This window comes from Cibotium barometz, chromosome 24 (assembly GCF_041138505.1).
Source record: "Cibotium barometz isolate CiBa-2024 chromosome 24, ASM4113850v1, whole genome shotgun sequence".
In the NCBI taxonomy this organism is placed as follows: Eukaryota; Viridiplantae; Streptophyta; class Polypodiopsida; order Cyatheales; family Cibotiaceae; genus Cibotium; species Cibotium barometz.
Window position 1 is genome coordinate 49092458 of NC_141069.1, and position 16958 is coordinate 49109415.

General features: G+C 40.7%; 1 protein-coding gene across 1 annotated transcript in view; it reads right to left on the reverse strand.

Annotated features, from left to right (window-relative positions):
* Positions 1 to 6542, reverse strand: part of LOC147625399 (ubiquitin receptor RAD23b-like) — a 30792-nt gene extending 24250 nt beyond the window's left edge. The window contains exons 1-8 of the mRNA XM_086818735.1: positions 6219 to 6542; positions 5415 to 5576; positions 4688 to 4741; positions 4500 to 4582; positions 4357 to 4395; positions 4087 to 4261; positions 3821 to 4015; positions 3630 to 3692 (exon numbers count right to left, since the gene is read on the reverse strand). Of these exons, the coding sequence (XP_086674861.1) occupies positions 3630 to 3692; positions 3821 to 4015; positions 4087 to 4261; positions 4357 to 4395; positions 4500 to 4582; positions 4688 to 4741; positions 5415 to 5576; positions 6219 to 6377 (930 nt within the window). The 5' untranslated portion in view covers positions 6378 to 6542. The remainder of the gene's footprint in view (positions 1 to 3629; positions 3693 to 3820; positions 4016 to 4086; positions 4262 to 4356; positions 4396 to 4499; positions 4583 to 4687; positions 4742 to 5414; positions 5577 to 6218) is intronic.
* Positions 6543 to 16958: the final 10416 nt, after the last annotated feature.

The window sequence follows — 16958 nt, forward strand, 5'->3', positions numbered from 1 at the left end:
TAGTTGGATCTCCCAATTGTCTTCAAAAAAAAACCTGCATGAGTAATGCAATACCAGATTTTTTAGGTCTCTCAACAACCCCATATGGAATACTGAGTGGACACGAAAGTTACGAAGGATTGCGGGCATTTGGGATCTTCATTAAGCAGGATTTCTTTTTTTTTTAGCATTTGGAATTTTTTTCTCAAGGTGGAGAGGGGGGGGGGAGAGGGGGGGAACTCATACCGTACGAACCGTACGGTACGAATGGATTCGTATCGGTACGAGAAACAACTATGGCTGCCACCAACAACAGAGCCGACCTGTACCTACCTATTGGCCGCCTACCTTCTGACCGTCATTGCCACTTGAAGCACTATCTCCATCGCCTTCTAGCCAACATCAACTCTCTGAGCGGCCTTCTTGTGGATTGTCTCTTTCTCCAACTTGGGCAACAAAACCTACAGTTGATCATCGTTGGATTTGGATTTGGATTTGGATATTGGATCTAGTACTAGCCCGGTGAGAGATTCTTGTGGGTCATCCCCGTGGTGTGCTCGGCTTCAAAGATCTCGTGCCTCAACATTGACCTCGACTTGGGTTTCTACATCGGCATATTTGTTTGCTTTTGTATTCATTGATTGTATTGATCCTGGCTTGCAAGCTCGTGGATTGTTCCTGAATAAATTTCTGAAAGGGGACGGGGCATGTTCCCTACTCAGTGTGTGCACTGTGCAAAGATCCTTGAACCCTTCTCTCTCCCCCTCTCTCTACCTTTTCTCTATATATTTCTATCTCTTGGATAGGTAGTTGAATCTGTCACAGCACGCCCCGCAAGGTTTACAGAAGGCCAAGCCTCATATCACCCGTACTGTGGCCAAGGCGTGGAACCCACTGTCAGGGATCCCAATTTAGACTTCCCACTAAGTTAGCTCCGTGCTCGGGAAGACCTACTATTTACAAGTTCCAGGAACGGGAGCTATATCCATTGCATAATGCATATGCACGCATCTTTGCTTGCTTGAAACTCTTTTCGCGTGACTTGTTTTCGTGTGACTGCTGCTATGACGTGTCCAATTCATGGGCAAGGGACACCCACCCGTGACCGTGCGAGTGCCTTGTATTTTGACATGGTTTGTGGCATGTGAATAGGTGGTAATAATTCATTTAAACCCTTGTTTATTTTTCTAAAGGTTTTATAACCTTCGCTATTCACATTCATTAAAATTGGGCACTGGCCACTGGCCAATGATTGGGGCCCAAGGGACCCATGTATGCGCAGCCTAATCTTTGGGCACCCTTTTGCTCATGTGAACCCTCTTTATTCAGTGGACACTAAAGGAGGTGCCACCTTTAATGAAGGTGGGCACTGCCAAATGTCGAAGCGTTGGACACCTTCCACCCCCCTTCACTAACCTATCCCACGAGTGCTTCTCTCCCTGTCATTAGAAAGGGAGCGCATCATTGCTGGGCTCTCTCTCTCTGCAAATCGACACCAAGAAGATACATGCCTGGCTGCCCTGTCTAACTGTACCTGCAAATACACCTGAGCAGTACTTGGCTGGAAAGTTGAAACGCTACAGTACCTGCAGTACTTGCTGAAAACCCTACTTTACCTGCAAGTACAGCCTACTGTACCTACAGTACCGGCGTACCTGCACTACTTGCTGAAACCCTAATATACTTGCAAGTACATCTGCTGGAAACCCGACTGTACCTGCAGTACCAGCTGGAAACTCTACTGTACTTGCAATAACTGTTGAAACCCTATTGTACCTGCAAGTACACCTGCTGGAAACCCTACTGTACCTGACGTACCTGCTGTAGCCACCTACCGTACCTGATACCTGCTGTAGCCGCTGCTGTACCTGCTAAAACCCTAACTGTACCTGCAAATACAAGCTGAAACCCTAACTGTGCTTGCAAGTACATGCTGGAAACCCTACTGTACCTGCAAGTACATGCTGAATATCATCCTACATCTACAATACCAAATGTACGTGCTGTGAACCGGCACCAAGTGTACCTGTTTGAGTACTTGCTATTGACACCACATACCAGTACATGTTTGTGTACTCGTACCTATTCACATACCTATACCTGTTTGTGTACTCGTACCAGGGAGGCTTGAGCCACGGTCTCTGCGAGGGTGTGAGCCAAGCTTTTGTGCATGATCGCGGAACAATGGTTTCGCATTCACTTCCCTCTAGGTGTATGAGACTGGTGGTAGCCAAGCTATTTAGACTCATTCGACAAGTCCGGCATCGACAAACTACTCCGACACACTTCTTTTTGGGTAGCTTGTCTTCATACTTGCATTGCATTGGATTATCTGGCTAGCAAGCCCTGGGAACTCCAATAATATATTTCCGTATTGAGGGTGGTGGCAGAGGGGGGGGGGGGGGGGGAGGCTCGTTCGCGGCCCCAATGGTGGCATAATGTGCAGTGCTTCTCTCTTTTGCAGATCATCTTGTGCAATGATGTATCATTCAGCTATGTGCAACGTGGCTTTTACATATTAAGTGTGACGTGCGTATTGCTTACGAGATGGTGCTCAAGGACGTTCGCACCTAGCTGATGTAGTTATAGCCGTCCTATATGCACTAGGGTTTACACTTCCTACAGTTGATTCTTTCAGCCTGAGGTACTCTTGTTCGAGCCATGTACACAAAAAGCATCCGGTAAAGTCCCAAAAAGCAAAAACTCCCAAAAGCACATAGGATTCAACCCTCGGCATAACTCAACCAGCTCTCTGTATGACACAGCAAACAGTCCCAAAACCTCTTATGCATGAAAATGACCAAGGCCTAGCTAGGGAAACACACGCATACAAGGGCCAGTCAAGGACCATGCAAAACTCAGATAAAACATAGCAAAAGCTCTTGCTTTTTCATAGATACACAACATCACAAAGACTGTATTCACGTATATCTAGCCATGCCGTCTTCCCCACCCTAATCTGACTCTGCTCCATCTTCCGCCCTATTTGTCCCATATCATCAGGCCTTGGAAGACAAAAGCAACGCACAGACTCCAAACTAAAAGAACCTTGGCGATGGATTCTCTCTTCTACTCATTTCTGAGTTGCAGAGTTTACAACGCGTCATTCCACCAGGTCTGGCTCTAATACCAATGTAAAGTCCCCCAAGCTAAAGCCCCTATGATTGAGCATAAACCAATGACACCGGCATCTAGCTCACCAGTGTTCAGGCTCACACCCGAGCACAAGAGGTAAGCAGCATCAGATACATCGCTCCACGTGCAAAGTCCCAAGCGTCCCATACCACCAGAACACACCCATCGGATGTAAGCATGGAGTAGTCTCAAGGCCTCCAATCCAAGTCTGAGGAGCTCTCCCTCAAACCGACTCATAAAGTCACTTATATAGGCCTTCTAAAACCAGGGGCCAAATATAGCACGTCTCATAAAAGCTACTAACCCCCGCTTAAGATGCCTAACCCCAAGCTATGGTTTACCTAACCTGAAGGTCTTAACCCTGATTAGCCTTGGGTTTGGCATCCCGTAACTCCTAGAGTCATTGACTGCCCATCAACAAGCTGCCCAAATAATTGATAATGCATGAAACAATAGATGTCTTTGAATTTTGATCCATAATATCTTTAGCAATTGAAGTTTCATAGTAAGCACACCTGAGGATTGGTTCTCAAGAAATCCAAAGCCCCTGGAGCAGCCGCACCAAGACCAGGCATGCCCTGAAATGAAACAAGTTCCAAAAACTGTAGTAAGACACATATAATGAAGTTAATTCTTTGACGCATTCAGAGTACAGATTAACTTCCAAAAATCCTGATTCGCGTGGTAGAAACTAATAGCTCACAACCTGAGGAAAGAGGTCCAATGGAGCTGCATTTGGTCCTCCACCAGGTGCCAGCTGGGTAGGGGCCGCAGGAGGTGGCACTGGGGCAGGGACGGGGGCTAGGGCTGCTGCCGGCGTCGTTGCTGGTGCAGCACCCGTGGCAGCTGCAGCAGGAGCCCATGGTGCTGGAGCAGCAACCTCAGCTGCATCTGGTATACCCTGAAAAAAGTACGGTAACTGCTAAATACTTGTTCCTTCACTTTCTATTTGATTTCTGGTAGGAAATTTACATTGTAGAGATATTCAACAGCTCGCTCTGGATTGTTAAATGCAGCACGCAAAGCCCGCAAAACAGTCTGTCTTTCCCAGCTTCCTCCACCCATGTCCATAATCCATTCAACAGTTTGTTCCAGATTGGTCCCTGCAACCAGATTAGAGGCAGCCTGCTCATATACACCTGTATTCCTGCAGTCAATATTTGAAAATTACTTTCTGTCTACAATACTAAATGCTGTATTGACACACCAAGTTTTGTTAAAAAGATTCATAACCATACTCACTGTGTGGGAACTTCATCGGGTGCTGACACAGCTGCCAATCTGTGAGGCAGGTAATATATTAGAGTCAAGCAAGCCATCCTGCACTAGCAATAGGAAGAATACATCCAAAAGATAAAGCTTTATCAAAAAAAGAGGGTACTCACGGAGTAGGAGGAGCTGCAGCGGCTGGAGATGCAGGTGCCGCAGGGCTGGGGGCAGGAGCAGGCGGCAATGTTGTAGCAGGGACCTTAAAACACACACTCAAATCTCCATTTAACCCTTTACAAATATTCCCTCTGCCAGAAATCACACAAGCCCACAATCAACAAAAAGGTTTATATTATATAATCACCTGAGATCCACTTGCTGAAGAACTTCCAGATGGCCCAGATGCTGTTGCTTTGGTCTATAAACATGAAAAATATATTGGTCACAAGGCTCAAACAAAGGTTCTATAAGTAAAGACTAAAAAGGGAAAGTATGGAAAGACTAAAAAGGAAAACCAAATTGGTAACAAAATCTTGAGAGATGGCATCCAAGCTTCTCAAGATTGTAAGTTATAAAACTTGATCTACTACATTTTTTAGAAAAATGGAACCTACACTGATGAACAAAACTCATGACCCCACGCAGGCCCACGTGTATAGGAGAACGTGACAAGAGTGCTGGCCATTACTTAATAAGATGTCCCCAGTGAGTTGGTCTAGTGGCTGCTAATGGATGTTGCCCAAGAGCATAAGTTCAAACCCCCTAGTGAGAAAGATTAATATTATCACTCATGGGTGTGGCTAGCCCTCGTCACACTAAGCAAGGAGGGGAGGAAGACTGCCTGCAAGAAAGATCGCTACTAATTTCTTGTGGCTGAAACCAGCATGGATGGGGCCGAGTCCAACTTTAGGGTGAGTTTGACGCAATAGATACCCCTCACCCATGGCTATGAGAAGAAATTTAAAAAAATGCAATACAAAAGTGATTGCCCACTTCCAAAACCATTGAAAATTATCTATCATGCTATACTATGATCATCTGTTTTACCTAATGATCCAATCTTAGAGAAAGACCAGAGATGCTTAACACACCTTCGTGAGCATTACTACCAAGAAACTGTCCTCTGTCACACTGTTTTCTTCCATTGTTGTCTCATCCTTCAGTACCTTCCCCTTGTAGATAAGCAGTTGTTGAGAACATGGGAAAGCTTCCTTCCCTTGAATATCTTCAATTCTCTTCTTGACTGCCATTACCTGCACCATAATGAGATTAGAAATCTAGAAACTGAGATACTGGATGCGCTCACTATATGGAATGCTAAACATGTCTTGCTATGTATTCCGAACACAGCAAAAGAAAACCCCGGAAAGTGCTTTGCACCGGTGGATTGCCAAATCCTGATGTGGTCCATCCAGCTTTGATAAGCATGTGCAGCCAATCCCAACACTGGGGGATGTGGTCCATCCAACTTTGATACTGAGGGATGTGGTCCATCCAGCTTTGACAGGCGATTCCAAAACATGTGATGCAAAACATATGGAGGAGACATATTTACATAATAAAGCCTAGATGCAATCCACCTAAAAAGCTTATTCCACCTGCTTAAGGCAACGATCTTGTCCAAGGAAAGTTGAAATGCTTAACAGCAGATGCTTTTGCTTTCGATGCTCTAAGGCAAGGCCTCTGCAAGAAAATTAGAAGCAGATGCTTTTGCTTGCCATGTCCCAGCATATTTCAGGAAATCGCAAGGGTTCGCAAGGGTTTCAAGGCGATGCAGCAAGAAGAAATAAAAACCTAACTCTAAACCCTTCAAAAACAGAAAATCCTTGGCCCTTATCCTAACCCTAGGAGACGGAAACCAGAAAAAACACAGAGAAGAAGGCCGAATTGCTTACTGTGTCGGAGATGCTGACATCAACGTCGAAATGGTTGCCCTTAAGGGTTTTCACAGAGACCTTCATGCTGCTGTAGTTCGATCCACCTTCTTTTAGAGTGTATAGAAAAAAAAACGAGCTCGCGGAGAAGACGGATGAGGGTGGGTAAAAAAGTAGCATCGAAAAAGCTTTGGCACCTCCTGCCGTTCACATCTAACGGCGCCGTCAAAATTTGTCTCCGTCGGCCTGGTTGCGTCGCCGATATGTGTTATCACTTTCAACATGGGTTGATAGAATGTAGAAGTCCTCGAACAAAAAAATGTAGAAGTCCTCGAACAAAAAAATTGACCCAAATCTACCCCCGCATAGTGGAAAGTGATGGCATGTAATTTCAGTACCCTTTAGTATTAAAAATTAAAAAATAAAAAATAAAAAGCTTTGAGTTCAAAGAGAGATTCTGACGTTATAGCCAAGCTAGATGACACACCAAAGTAAACAAAATGGGAGGATCTCTTGGTTGGTGGATAGGAGCCTGATGTGTAAAGTGCTTCCCCACACACATACAAAGAAAAAAAGAGATGTGTTGAGCCTTAGCAAAGCAAGCAAACCACATAATGATCAATTTCAAGGCATTGAAATACAAGGTATATGACTTTAACCCAGGATCTTTGGGGGCAAATAACAATGCCAAATTGTATGGGTGTCTTATTTAAAGGTTCAGGTTGTGTGGTCAGTTGTCAATGGATGAAGAATAATCTAGAATGGTAAAAAAGGTGTAAATGAGTTAGATGGATAAAGGATGCATTTATTGCACTCAAAATGGTGGATATGACATCTAGAGAAGACCATAAAATGGTGTACATGCATGTTGTAATGTGTGCTTAATTAGTGGATTGATTTGGTTTTATCCCTGAGCTTTGCATAATCTCTTTTGTATGCCTGATCTTCATTAGTATCTTTAACCATATTATTTGAACCTCCTTAAATCCAAGTTTTAACTTAGGGAAGATCTCTTACAACCATGAACAATGACATTTCTCATATTTGGGCTTAGCTTTATTTTGAAAATCTCTATGGATCTTTTGTTTTTTCTTAAGGATTTCCCTTCCTTAAATTATTCCAATCTTAATTTCTCAAGTTCATTTCCCTTGAAATCGTCTTCACAATTCTTAAGGATTGGACCTCTTTGAATTAAGTACATTAATCCCTACTTCTCTTATTCTTGACCTTAATCATGGTCCTTATTCAAAGTATATTTAGTTTGGCCTTTTCAAGGTACTCAATACAAAAAAGCTTTTGAGGTACAACACTACAATTGACTAAGGTACTCTCAATCTCTTGATTTAAGGATTAATCGTGGCTTTCTCTCTCTAAAAATATGTTCATGTCAAGAACCTTCTTGCTCTCTAGCAAGGGAGTACTAGTTAGACAACTTGTCTTGGATCATGGAAGTCCCTTTGAAGAGGCTAAAGAACCCAAAAGGTGTGTCAATCCCTCCTTTTTAAGCCCTCTCTCTACTCACTAATCAAACAGACAATCCTTCTTAAGGCAATGGTTAAGTTAGAAAGCTTGAACCACCCTCTTCTAGAATCATGCTCAATAACCCTCTCACTCAAGCAAGCAAGCAAGCATGCACACTCCGTACACACCTTCAACACACACAAGCATACACACTACAAGAAACGAAGCAAGAAGGCAAGAGTTCAAGAGAAGAAAAAATATTTGCCTTGAGAAATGATAGAATTCCCCCATTCACATCATCAAAAGTTACATATATATATATATATATATATATACACACACACACACACACACACATAAAAGAGGTCTTTGCCGGATCTCCTAGCTTAATTAGGTGCCCAATTCCTACCTCTACCCATATATACAAGGTTTGTGGCTATGACAAGCTTCAATACAATAGTGGCCCATGGCCTAAACATAATGTGAATACAATTGAGGTTAGAGGTGGGGATTTTAGGTATATGGAAAAGAGTTAACAACCCCCTCTTTGTAGATTTTCTTTCATCCTCATCTCGAAAGCTGAGAAAGACAGGTGTGTCGATGTGAGGATCTTCACTTCATCTTCGTGAGATGACTGCATCTAGGTGTTGCACCGATGCTTGTTAGAGAGGTTTTTATTGTTGCAGGTGAAGACAAAATGGTAACTTGAGTCGAAAGAAAACATCCCCTCAAAAGAATGCAGAAAGCCTCCAAAAACTAGATCTTCGCAAAAAGCCCATAGATATGTCACAATGTAGGCCCAAGATTAAGGTCAAAGGCAAGGCCTTACATAGGCAGTGCGCATGACTCCCTTCTCATCCTTGAAGTCTTGCAATAAAAAACTTTATCGAAGCTCGGAAGGCCACATTCAAGACGTCTTGATAAGAACTATGAACTGGATAATTAGCCCACACATCCATTCCTCTCAGTGGGAAGCATTCCAAATGGTAGTGACTTGAACTTTGGGAAGTTGAGGAGTAGAGGATTAGTCTTCTTTCTTGCTTCACAATGCATGCATCGGTGTAGTATCGGGTTGATTCTTTGGTTGATTGGCATGGCATAGTACGTGGCCTATCTTTGCGCTATTAAAAAGCTTTATCATCAGCTAGTCTTCTATAACCTTTGCAGTCTTGGACTAGCATATTCTGTATCCATTGTTCGAAAGGATACTCGAACAACAAAAGCATGCCTAATTCAATTGTTAAGTAATTTGTCACCCTAAAATGTTTCATAAGATTATCCGATTAAAGATCATGCAATGCAAGAAGGAATATTATAATTGGTCCTCAAGCGATGGGTCATACAGTAGGCCAAGACACTTCGAGGTTTCTCCCTTAGTGACTTGCTAGGGTCTCCCACCCAGAGAAGCATGCAAGAGGCTCTAATTGGATTGTAGTATGTGATTAGTGCGTGAGTAATACCTAGACTTGGAGTTTGACCCTTATGCCTATCACATCCCACATAGGGCGACTTGACTTGATCGTTATGCTTGTCTCTCAAGCATAAGTGACTCCATAGAAAAAGACCCTATAATTAAGTATGTGCATGTTGTGCTTAGGACTTACTATTCCCTCGGCACATTTTAGCCTTTACTATTCCCTCGGCACATTTTGGCTTCCGGTAATTTGACAATTTGTAGGTAGCCCCCGGGTCTTTTCTTGTTACTTTGTTCTACTTATGTTTCTAAAGGTGATAGCATCCTCTTTACAAACAAGGTCAACATTGAAGACTTTATGCTTCTTGGGGCTTTCCATGGCAAGGTTTGCTTGTTCTTTTGGATTTAGAGGAACCTTCTTCATGCTGGAGGTTAAGGGGATGTCCTAAATTTGCCTTTGGAGTTGTTTCTACTCTTCCATGTGGTTAATTGTTCCTCTACTTTAGCCTTTCCCTTGTTGGTCCTTTTGGGTACCCATACTAACTGTGGCTCAGCTAGCTTGTGGGTTGGCTTTGAGTATGATGACGATTTTTGATGTTATTTGACTTCTGTGCTTTATTGATTGGTGATGGGCCCCCTTTGTAGACTTAATCTTTGGCAACCAGATCAAGCCTTGTCCTTGATAATAGCCTTGGGCCTTGAGGGGGCATTCTGTGGTTATCCATCCTTGGGTGGTTGGATCATTTCTTCACCTAATGTTTGTCCCTCACTTTGGGATACATACTAGCTTGTCATAAGGGGTTTGTTGTAGATTTGATATACTAGACTTTGGGACCCACTCATGGTCACACGCTCGGCCTACCATAAGGTGCTTTGCCATCTTATCTACGCGAGCGGGAACTTATCTTTTGTAAGACAACGTTGGAACATATAAAGCAACCTTACCATGAGCTTAATATCAAATAGGAAAAGTCTACTCACTTAGTTTACATAGTTGCTTAAGACTAGTAACAGAGGCTATACCATTTTTTAAGTTTGGTTGGCCTACTATGAAAACCAATGTCATGAGAATATATTTTAAGTCCTCTAGAAAAATATTATTTATCCCCTCTTGAGTAATTTGGGAACGCCTAGATTACTCTTGCGTCATGCTGGCTAGGTTAATATCGTGGGTGACACCACTATAAATATTAATACGTGCGGTATATGACGTATGTTTGAGGCCACCTATGATTATTTCAGTTAGGTTTGTATGGCAGGGTGATTCTTGGGGTACTTACGCCTGGTAGTCATGAGTTGGTGATGATTTGTGCCTGTTTAATATTTGTGGGATTAATTTAATAATTAATTGGGCTTATATTTTCAGGTGATGAAGACTATGATAACTTTGGAAGAAATGTCTTGGTTCATCACATTTCATTTTTGGCAAGCATAGTAGCTTGTAACCTTATCAAATGATTTTTCCATTTTGAACTTTAGGAAAGATACATTTATTTATGTGGAATTTATTAAAGCCTATGGCTTTACCCTAGTCCCAATTTGACACTCTATTTTTGTTAAAGAAGAGTGCCGTGCTCTCTAAAAAGCACATCTTGTATATTTTGGGGGCTATGGCCTAATTTTGGTGAAAAAGAAAGCTAATAAAGAAATACTCTTGTGTGGGGAGAGGCCACGCACAAGAGGGGGGAAGATTGCACCCAATATGGTCTATGAGCTAAGTATTTTTAATTTTGTTTAAGTGTTTAAGTTTCAATTGATTTGATTTAGTTGAAGCTTACAAGCAATGGTTTTTATGATTGAATTAATTCTCTACTCTTCCACAATCAATTCCTAGAATAAGATTCCGGTTGCAGTGGTATCAGAGCTTGGGCTAGGAGATTTGTGGAGAAGGTAGGAAAGGGCTTCAACTTCTCAAAAATCAAGAAAGTGCAGGAATTTATCCAGTGGACAGAAGGGTGTTTTGTAGGTCTTTACCCAAAGGTCAAAGATTCAAAACTAGATCTACTCTCAAACCCACTCATCACCACCCTGCAAAACCATCCCTCTCTATCAAAAAGTGGTTTTTCCAAATACTCAGTGAAATCAAAATCTGACCGTATGGATGAAATCCTCATAGCCAAAAACCTCACGGGTTTCTCTCAGAAATCAGAAAGCTTCAAGCATGAGTAAATCTATAATGGACGGAGCAGATTAATTAGTGTAAAAGCCATCAAATAAATCTCCAAAAGAATTCCAAGAAGGAGGCGCACGGCGGCAGCCTGCCGGCGTAAATCGGCGATTGGAGAAGAAAAAAAATTTCCAAGCTTAATCCCATAAGCTTTAATCTTCATAAGCTTAATCTTGGTTAATCAAGCTTACTTTTCCCAATCCCCATACAAGTCACATCACTCCTTTTTGAACCTTTACTTTTCCCTATTTTCAAATTTGAAGAGAAATTCAAAGGTTTTCAATTCTGAAAATTTCTGGGTGCAGAAAAGTGATTTACAGGTTTTAAAAGGCTTGAAAATTGCCTAGAAAAGGCCAGAAAATTCCGAAATCGCTTCTGAAAAATTCTGAAAATTTTTAAAAAATATTACAGAGATTGGGCAAGGTTTACAGGACTGTTTCAGTAGGTTTCAAAGTGCAGAAAAATTATTTCATTAACAATTCGACTAGCTCAAGACTCTTGAAATCACACGAAATCGTTCGGGATTTGTTTGAAGCGATAAGGATTTTTCCTAAAGAGATTAAAGCACATGAGGGTACTTCTTCTAAACCATTTACTAAATCTTTTTATGCTTCAAAGAAGATGTATAAACCAGGTTATGACAAAGGCAAGGATGAGGCTAAAGGCAACATGAGTACCAATAAGAAAGTCAATGGTGGCAAACCGAAGACATCTACTATCAAATGTTTCAAGTGCCACACAGAAGGTCACATAGCACCGAATTGTCCGGAGCGTACCAAGAATCCAACACCACCAGCAGCAGCAGCTCGAGTCAATATGATTGAAGAAGACGACAATGAAGAAGAATCATTCGAGCAAGAGGGTAATTCCGATCCAGATTACTCTGAACAAGAAGGTAAACCTCATGTTCATTCTTTGCTTAAAATAAAAGGAACGATAAATGGACATGAAGTTCTTATTTTGCATGATGATGGTAGTACACATGATTTCATTTCTGAAAAGGTACTTAGAGCATTAAACCTTCATTCTTCACCTACACACTATAAAGTCAAAGCAGCATTTACTGGAACAAAGTATAATTGCATGCAAGAGGTGAAAGATTTGGATTTATGCATCAAACCTTTAACAGAAAAGAGGGATTTCTTAGTTGCACCTTTACAAGGGGTAGATATAATTTTGGGTATGCCTTGGAGACACAAATACAATCCTATTATAGACTATGACACTCATAGCATTTCTCTAAGGAAGGACAATGAAGATATTATCCTCCAGTGTCAAGTCAAAGGAGAAATGAGTCCTTTGTTGAGTCACACTCAAGCAAAGAGAGCTCTAAGAAAAAAGAGACAAGACTTATATGGTATGGGTTAACCAGCTTGATGCTGAGTCTGACACATCTAAAAGACCAAAGTTTGATCTTTTTATCTCCAAATTCATGGAAGATCTGCCTCCAGGATTACCTAAGTCTAGGCCTGAGGATCATAGTATTGACTTATTGCCTGGAAATTCACCGCCTTGTAAATCTCCCTATAGAGTCAACAATTTAGAGCAAAGAGAAATCCAAAGCCAAATAGAAGACTTGCTAGAGAGAGACCTTATTCGACCTAGTAGTTCACCTTTTGGAGCTCCAGTACTTCTTGTTAAGAAGAAGAACGGAACTTACTGAATGTGTGTAGACTATCGTGCATTGAATAAGATTACTGTCAAGAACAGATATCCTATTCCTAGGGTAGATGATCTTCTTGACAAGCTTAGAGGATCAAAGGTCTTTAGCAGGATTGACCTAAAGTCTGGGTATCATCAAGTTCGTATGACTTAGTCTGACATTTTCAAGACAGCTTTTAGAACCCAAACTGGTCATTATGAGTTTTTGGTTATGCCATTTGGTTTGACCAATGCTCCAGCTACTTTCAGTCGTATGATGAATCGCATATTCCTTAAGTTTCAAAGTTTTGTTATAGTGTTCTTTGATGACATTCTTGTTTTCAGCAAGGATCGACAAGAGCATGAACAACACTTGGAACAAGTGTTCAACCTTTTGAGAGAAAATGAATTGTATGTCAATCCTGAAAAGAGTTCTTTCTTTCAAGAGGAGATTGAATACTTAGGTCATATAGTGTCGGCTGAAGGGATTCATGTAGATCTTAAGAAAATTGAGTGTATTGCTTCTTGGCCTACGCCTAGAAACATACATGATCTTAGATCTTTTCTTGGCCTATGTAGTTATTATAGGAAGTTCGTCAAGAATTTTGCTTGTATTGCTCATCCTTTGACTGAACTCCTTAAGAAAGCTACAAATTTCAATTGGACTGAAAAGCAAGATAAATCTTTTGCAACACTCAAGAATGCTTTAATACAAGCACCAGTTCTAACACTACCTGATTTTCAAAGACCATTCTTTATAGTAGTGACTGATGCTAGTGGCCAAGGATTTGGAGCTGTTCTTATGCAAGACAACCATCCTATTGCTTATCAAAGTAGAAAGCTTAAGCCTGCAGAGCAAAATTATAGCACTTATCACAAGGAATTAGCAGCAGTAGTGCATGCTTTGAAAATCTGGAAGCATTACCTAATGGGCTCTGAATTTCTCATCAAGACAGATCAACAAAGCATTAGGCATTTGCTTACGCAACCTCTAATTTCAGATAGGCATATCAAATGGGCAGCTTTCATTAAAAGTTTCCAACCTATGATTCAATATTAACCTAGAAAAGAAAATGTTGTTGCCGATGCTTTGAGTCGAAGACCAAATATCAATAACATTTCCATTATTGAAAGTGAACCATTTGTACTTATGAAAGAAACTTACGAAGTTGATCCAGATTTTTCTAAAATATGGATCAAATTGTGTGAAAACAATTGGACACCTCAAGGAAGTTATTCTCATAATGATGGCTATCTTTTATTTGAGAAAAGATTGTGTGTTACTCAACCTTATAGACAACTTGTCTTGGAAGAGATGCACCAACCACCATTTGTGGGACATAGAGGAGTTTTCGCAACACTTCAAGTAGTTTCTCGAGAATTCTATTGGCCTCATTTGAAGAATGATGTAGCTAAATTCGTAGCTGAATGTAACATTTGCCAAACAATTAAAAGCTACAAAGGCAAAGCTTTAGGATTGCTTATGCCTCTACCTATTCCTGATAGACCATGGGAACAAGTGTCTATGGACTTCATTACTGGCTTTCCTACTACTTCCAGTCACCATGACATGATTTGGACAATAGTGGACAGATTTAGTAAGCAAGCCTATTTCATTCCATGTAAAAAGACACTAACTTCTCAGCAAGCCACGAACATATTTGTTAAGCAAATTTTTGTTCATCATGGACTACCCAAAGTGATAGTTTCTGATAGAGATTCTAAATTTTGTAGTTACTTTTGGGTTGCTCTTTTCTCAAACTTAGGCACTAAGTTAGATTTTTCCACAGCTTTCCATCCAAAATCGAATGGACAAACCGAAGTCACAAATAGCACTATCTTAGATATGCTTAGAGCCTATGTTTTCCCAGCAGCCTAGTGCATGGGATAAGTACATACAACCTTTTCGAGGAACACTTCCTACTCACCCAACATATGAGGAACCACCTCTTATTGAGGGAGAGGAAGAAGTCTTAGTTCCTGATGCTATCATTGACCAAGAGATAACAACAACAAGAACAGGTAATCAATACTTCAAGTATCTTTTGACTTTCAAGAATCATCCTCAAGAAGATGCTAAATGGATGCCTGAGAAATTTTTCCGAGTTTACCCTGAAATTCTTCATTCTTTTCAAACCCAGCAAATCCGCAATTGAGGACAATTGCAAACTCAAGCAAGAGGGATGTCATGAGAATATATTTTAAGTCCTCTAGAAAAATATTATTTATCCCCTCTTGAGTAATTTGGGGACGCCTAGATTACTCTTGCGTCATGCCGGCTAGGTTAATATAGGGTGATTCCTGGGGTACTTACGCCTGGTAGTCATGAGTTGGTGATGATTTGTGCCTGTTTAATATTTGTGGGATTAATTTAATAATTAATTGGGCTTATATTTTCAGGTGATGAAGACTATGGGAATTGAAGAGTTTACTTTGGAAGAAATGTCTTGGTTCATCACATTTCATTTTTGGCAAGCATAGTAGCTTGTAACCTTATCAAATGATTTTTCCATTTTGAACTTTAGGAAAGATACATTTATTTATGTGGAATTTATTAAAGCCTATGGCTTTACCCTAGTCCCAATTTGACACTCTATTTTTGTTAAAGAAGAGTGCCGTGCTCTCTAAAAAGCACATCTTGTATATTTTGGGAGCTATGGCCTAATTTTGGTGAAAAAGAAAGCTAATAAAGAAATACTCTTGTGTAGGGAGAGGCCACGCACAAGAGGGGGGAAGATTGCACCCAATATGGTCTATGAGCTAAGTATTTTTAATTTTGTTTAAGTGTTTAAGTTTCAATTGATTTGATTTAGTTGAAGCTTACAAGCAATGGTTTTTATGATTGAATTAATTCTCTACTCTTCCACAATCAATTCCTAGAATAAGATTCCGGTTGCAACCAATCACTTGTATATAAGTCGTTTTTGATAATAAGTAATACACAATCATTTCCATGTTGCCATAGTTTTCTAGTGAGCTCTCCTTCTTCCCTCTTCTTCCTTGCTGTTAAATCTTGCTTGCTTGATGGATGCTTGCTAGATAAATTTGATTGTAGGTTTTTTTCTTGCTTGATGGATGCATGCTAGATAAATCTGATTGTAGGTTTTTTTCTTGCTTGATGGATGCATGCTAGATAAATTTGATTGAAAGTTTTTTTTCTTGCATTAGCTTCCTCTTCTTTCCCTGCCTTTTGCGAGAGAGAACCACTATGAAGATGGATTTATCCTCACCTCCATCTAGGCATTGAGAGCTCTCCCTTCACCCTTTTGGCAAGGAGCATTTCGGTGTGACAATGGAGTGAGGATGCGAGGACAAGCACACCCACACATGGGAAGTTACAATTGTAGCTCAAAGGCAAGACCCAACAACACATGCTTTGGGAAGGCTAAGGTAAGCTATTGACTTAAACATATTTGGTGCCCCTATTGGAGACTAACCTACGGATTAGCTCCGTTTCTGAAAAACATATGATTTTGGAGCATTAGATGTGTTTGTTTATTGATTTGAATTTCCATTTGAAGTTTATTTTACATTAGGGCAGTCAATATTCATTTATTAGTAGGAAAAAACCTTGATTTTTTAGGGATTTGTGTGCAATTAGAGTCTAAGAGGCTTAGATTCATTTCTTTAATCCAAGAATTAAGAGTGAAATCCACTCTGAAAACATGAGCATTGAGCTCTATAAGGTTAAATTAGAGTGAAGTTATCAATTTTGTTCATGCATTGTGGAGTTGGTAGAGTAGAAGCATGCTAAAACCATTAAAAAACAATCAAAAACCACTTTAGTTGCATCACAACTCTTAATTAAATTTAGGAACACTAAACACACCCCATTAAGTCCAAAAAAGATAAAAAAAACCACAAAAAACTAGGCCAAACTAGCTCTTGAGTAGGGGAAGTGAGCCCACAGTGCCTTGCAAAAAGACGTGAACCTGGACACGTGAGCCACTTGGACACATGAGACCTAAACCTGGACATGTGAACCTAGATACGTGAGCCATGAGCCTCAAGATGTGAATCATGTGGACACATTTATCCATTGGAAGATATTCTTGTCATACAATTTGTACAAATTCCA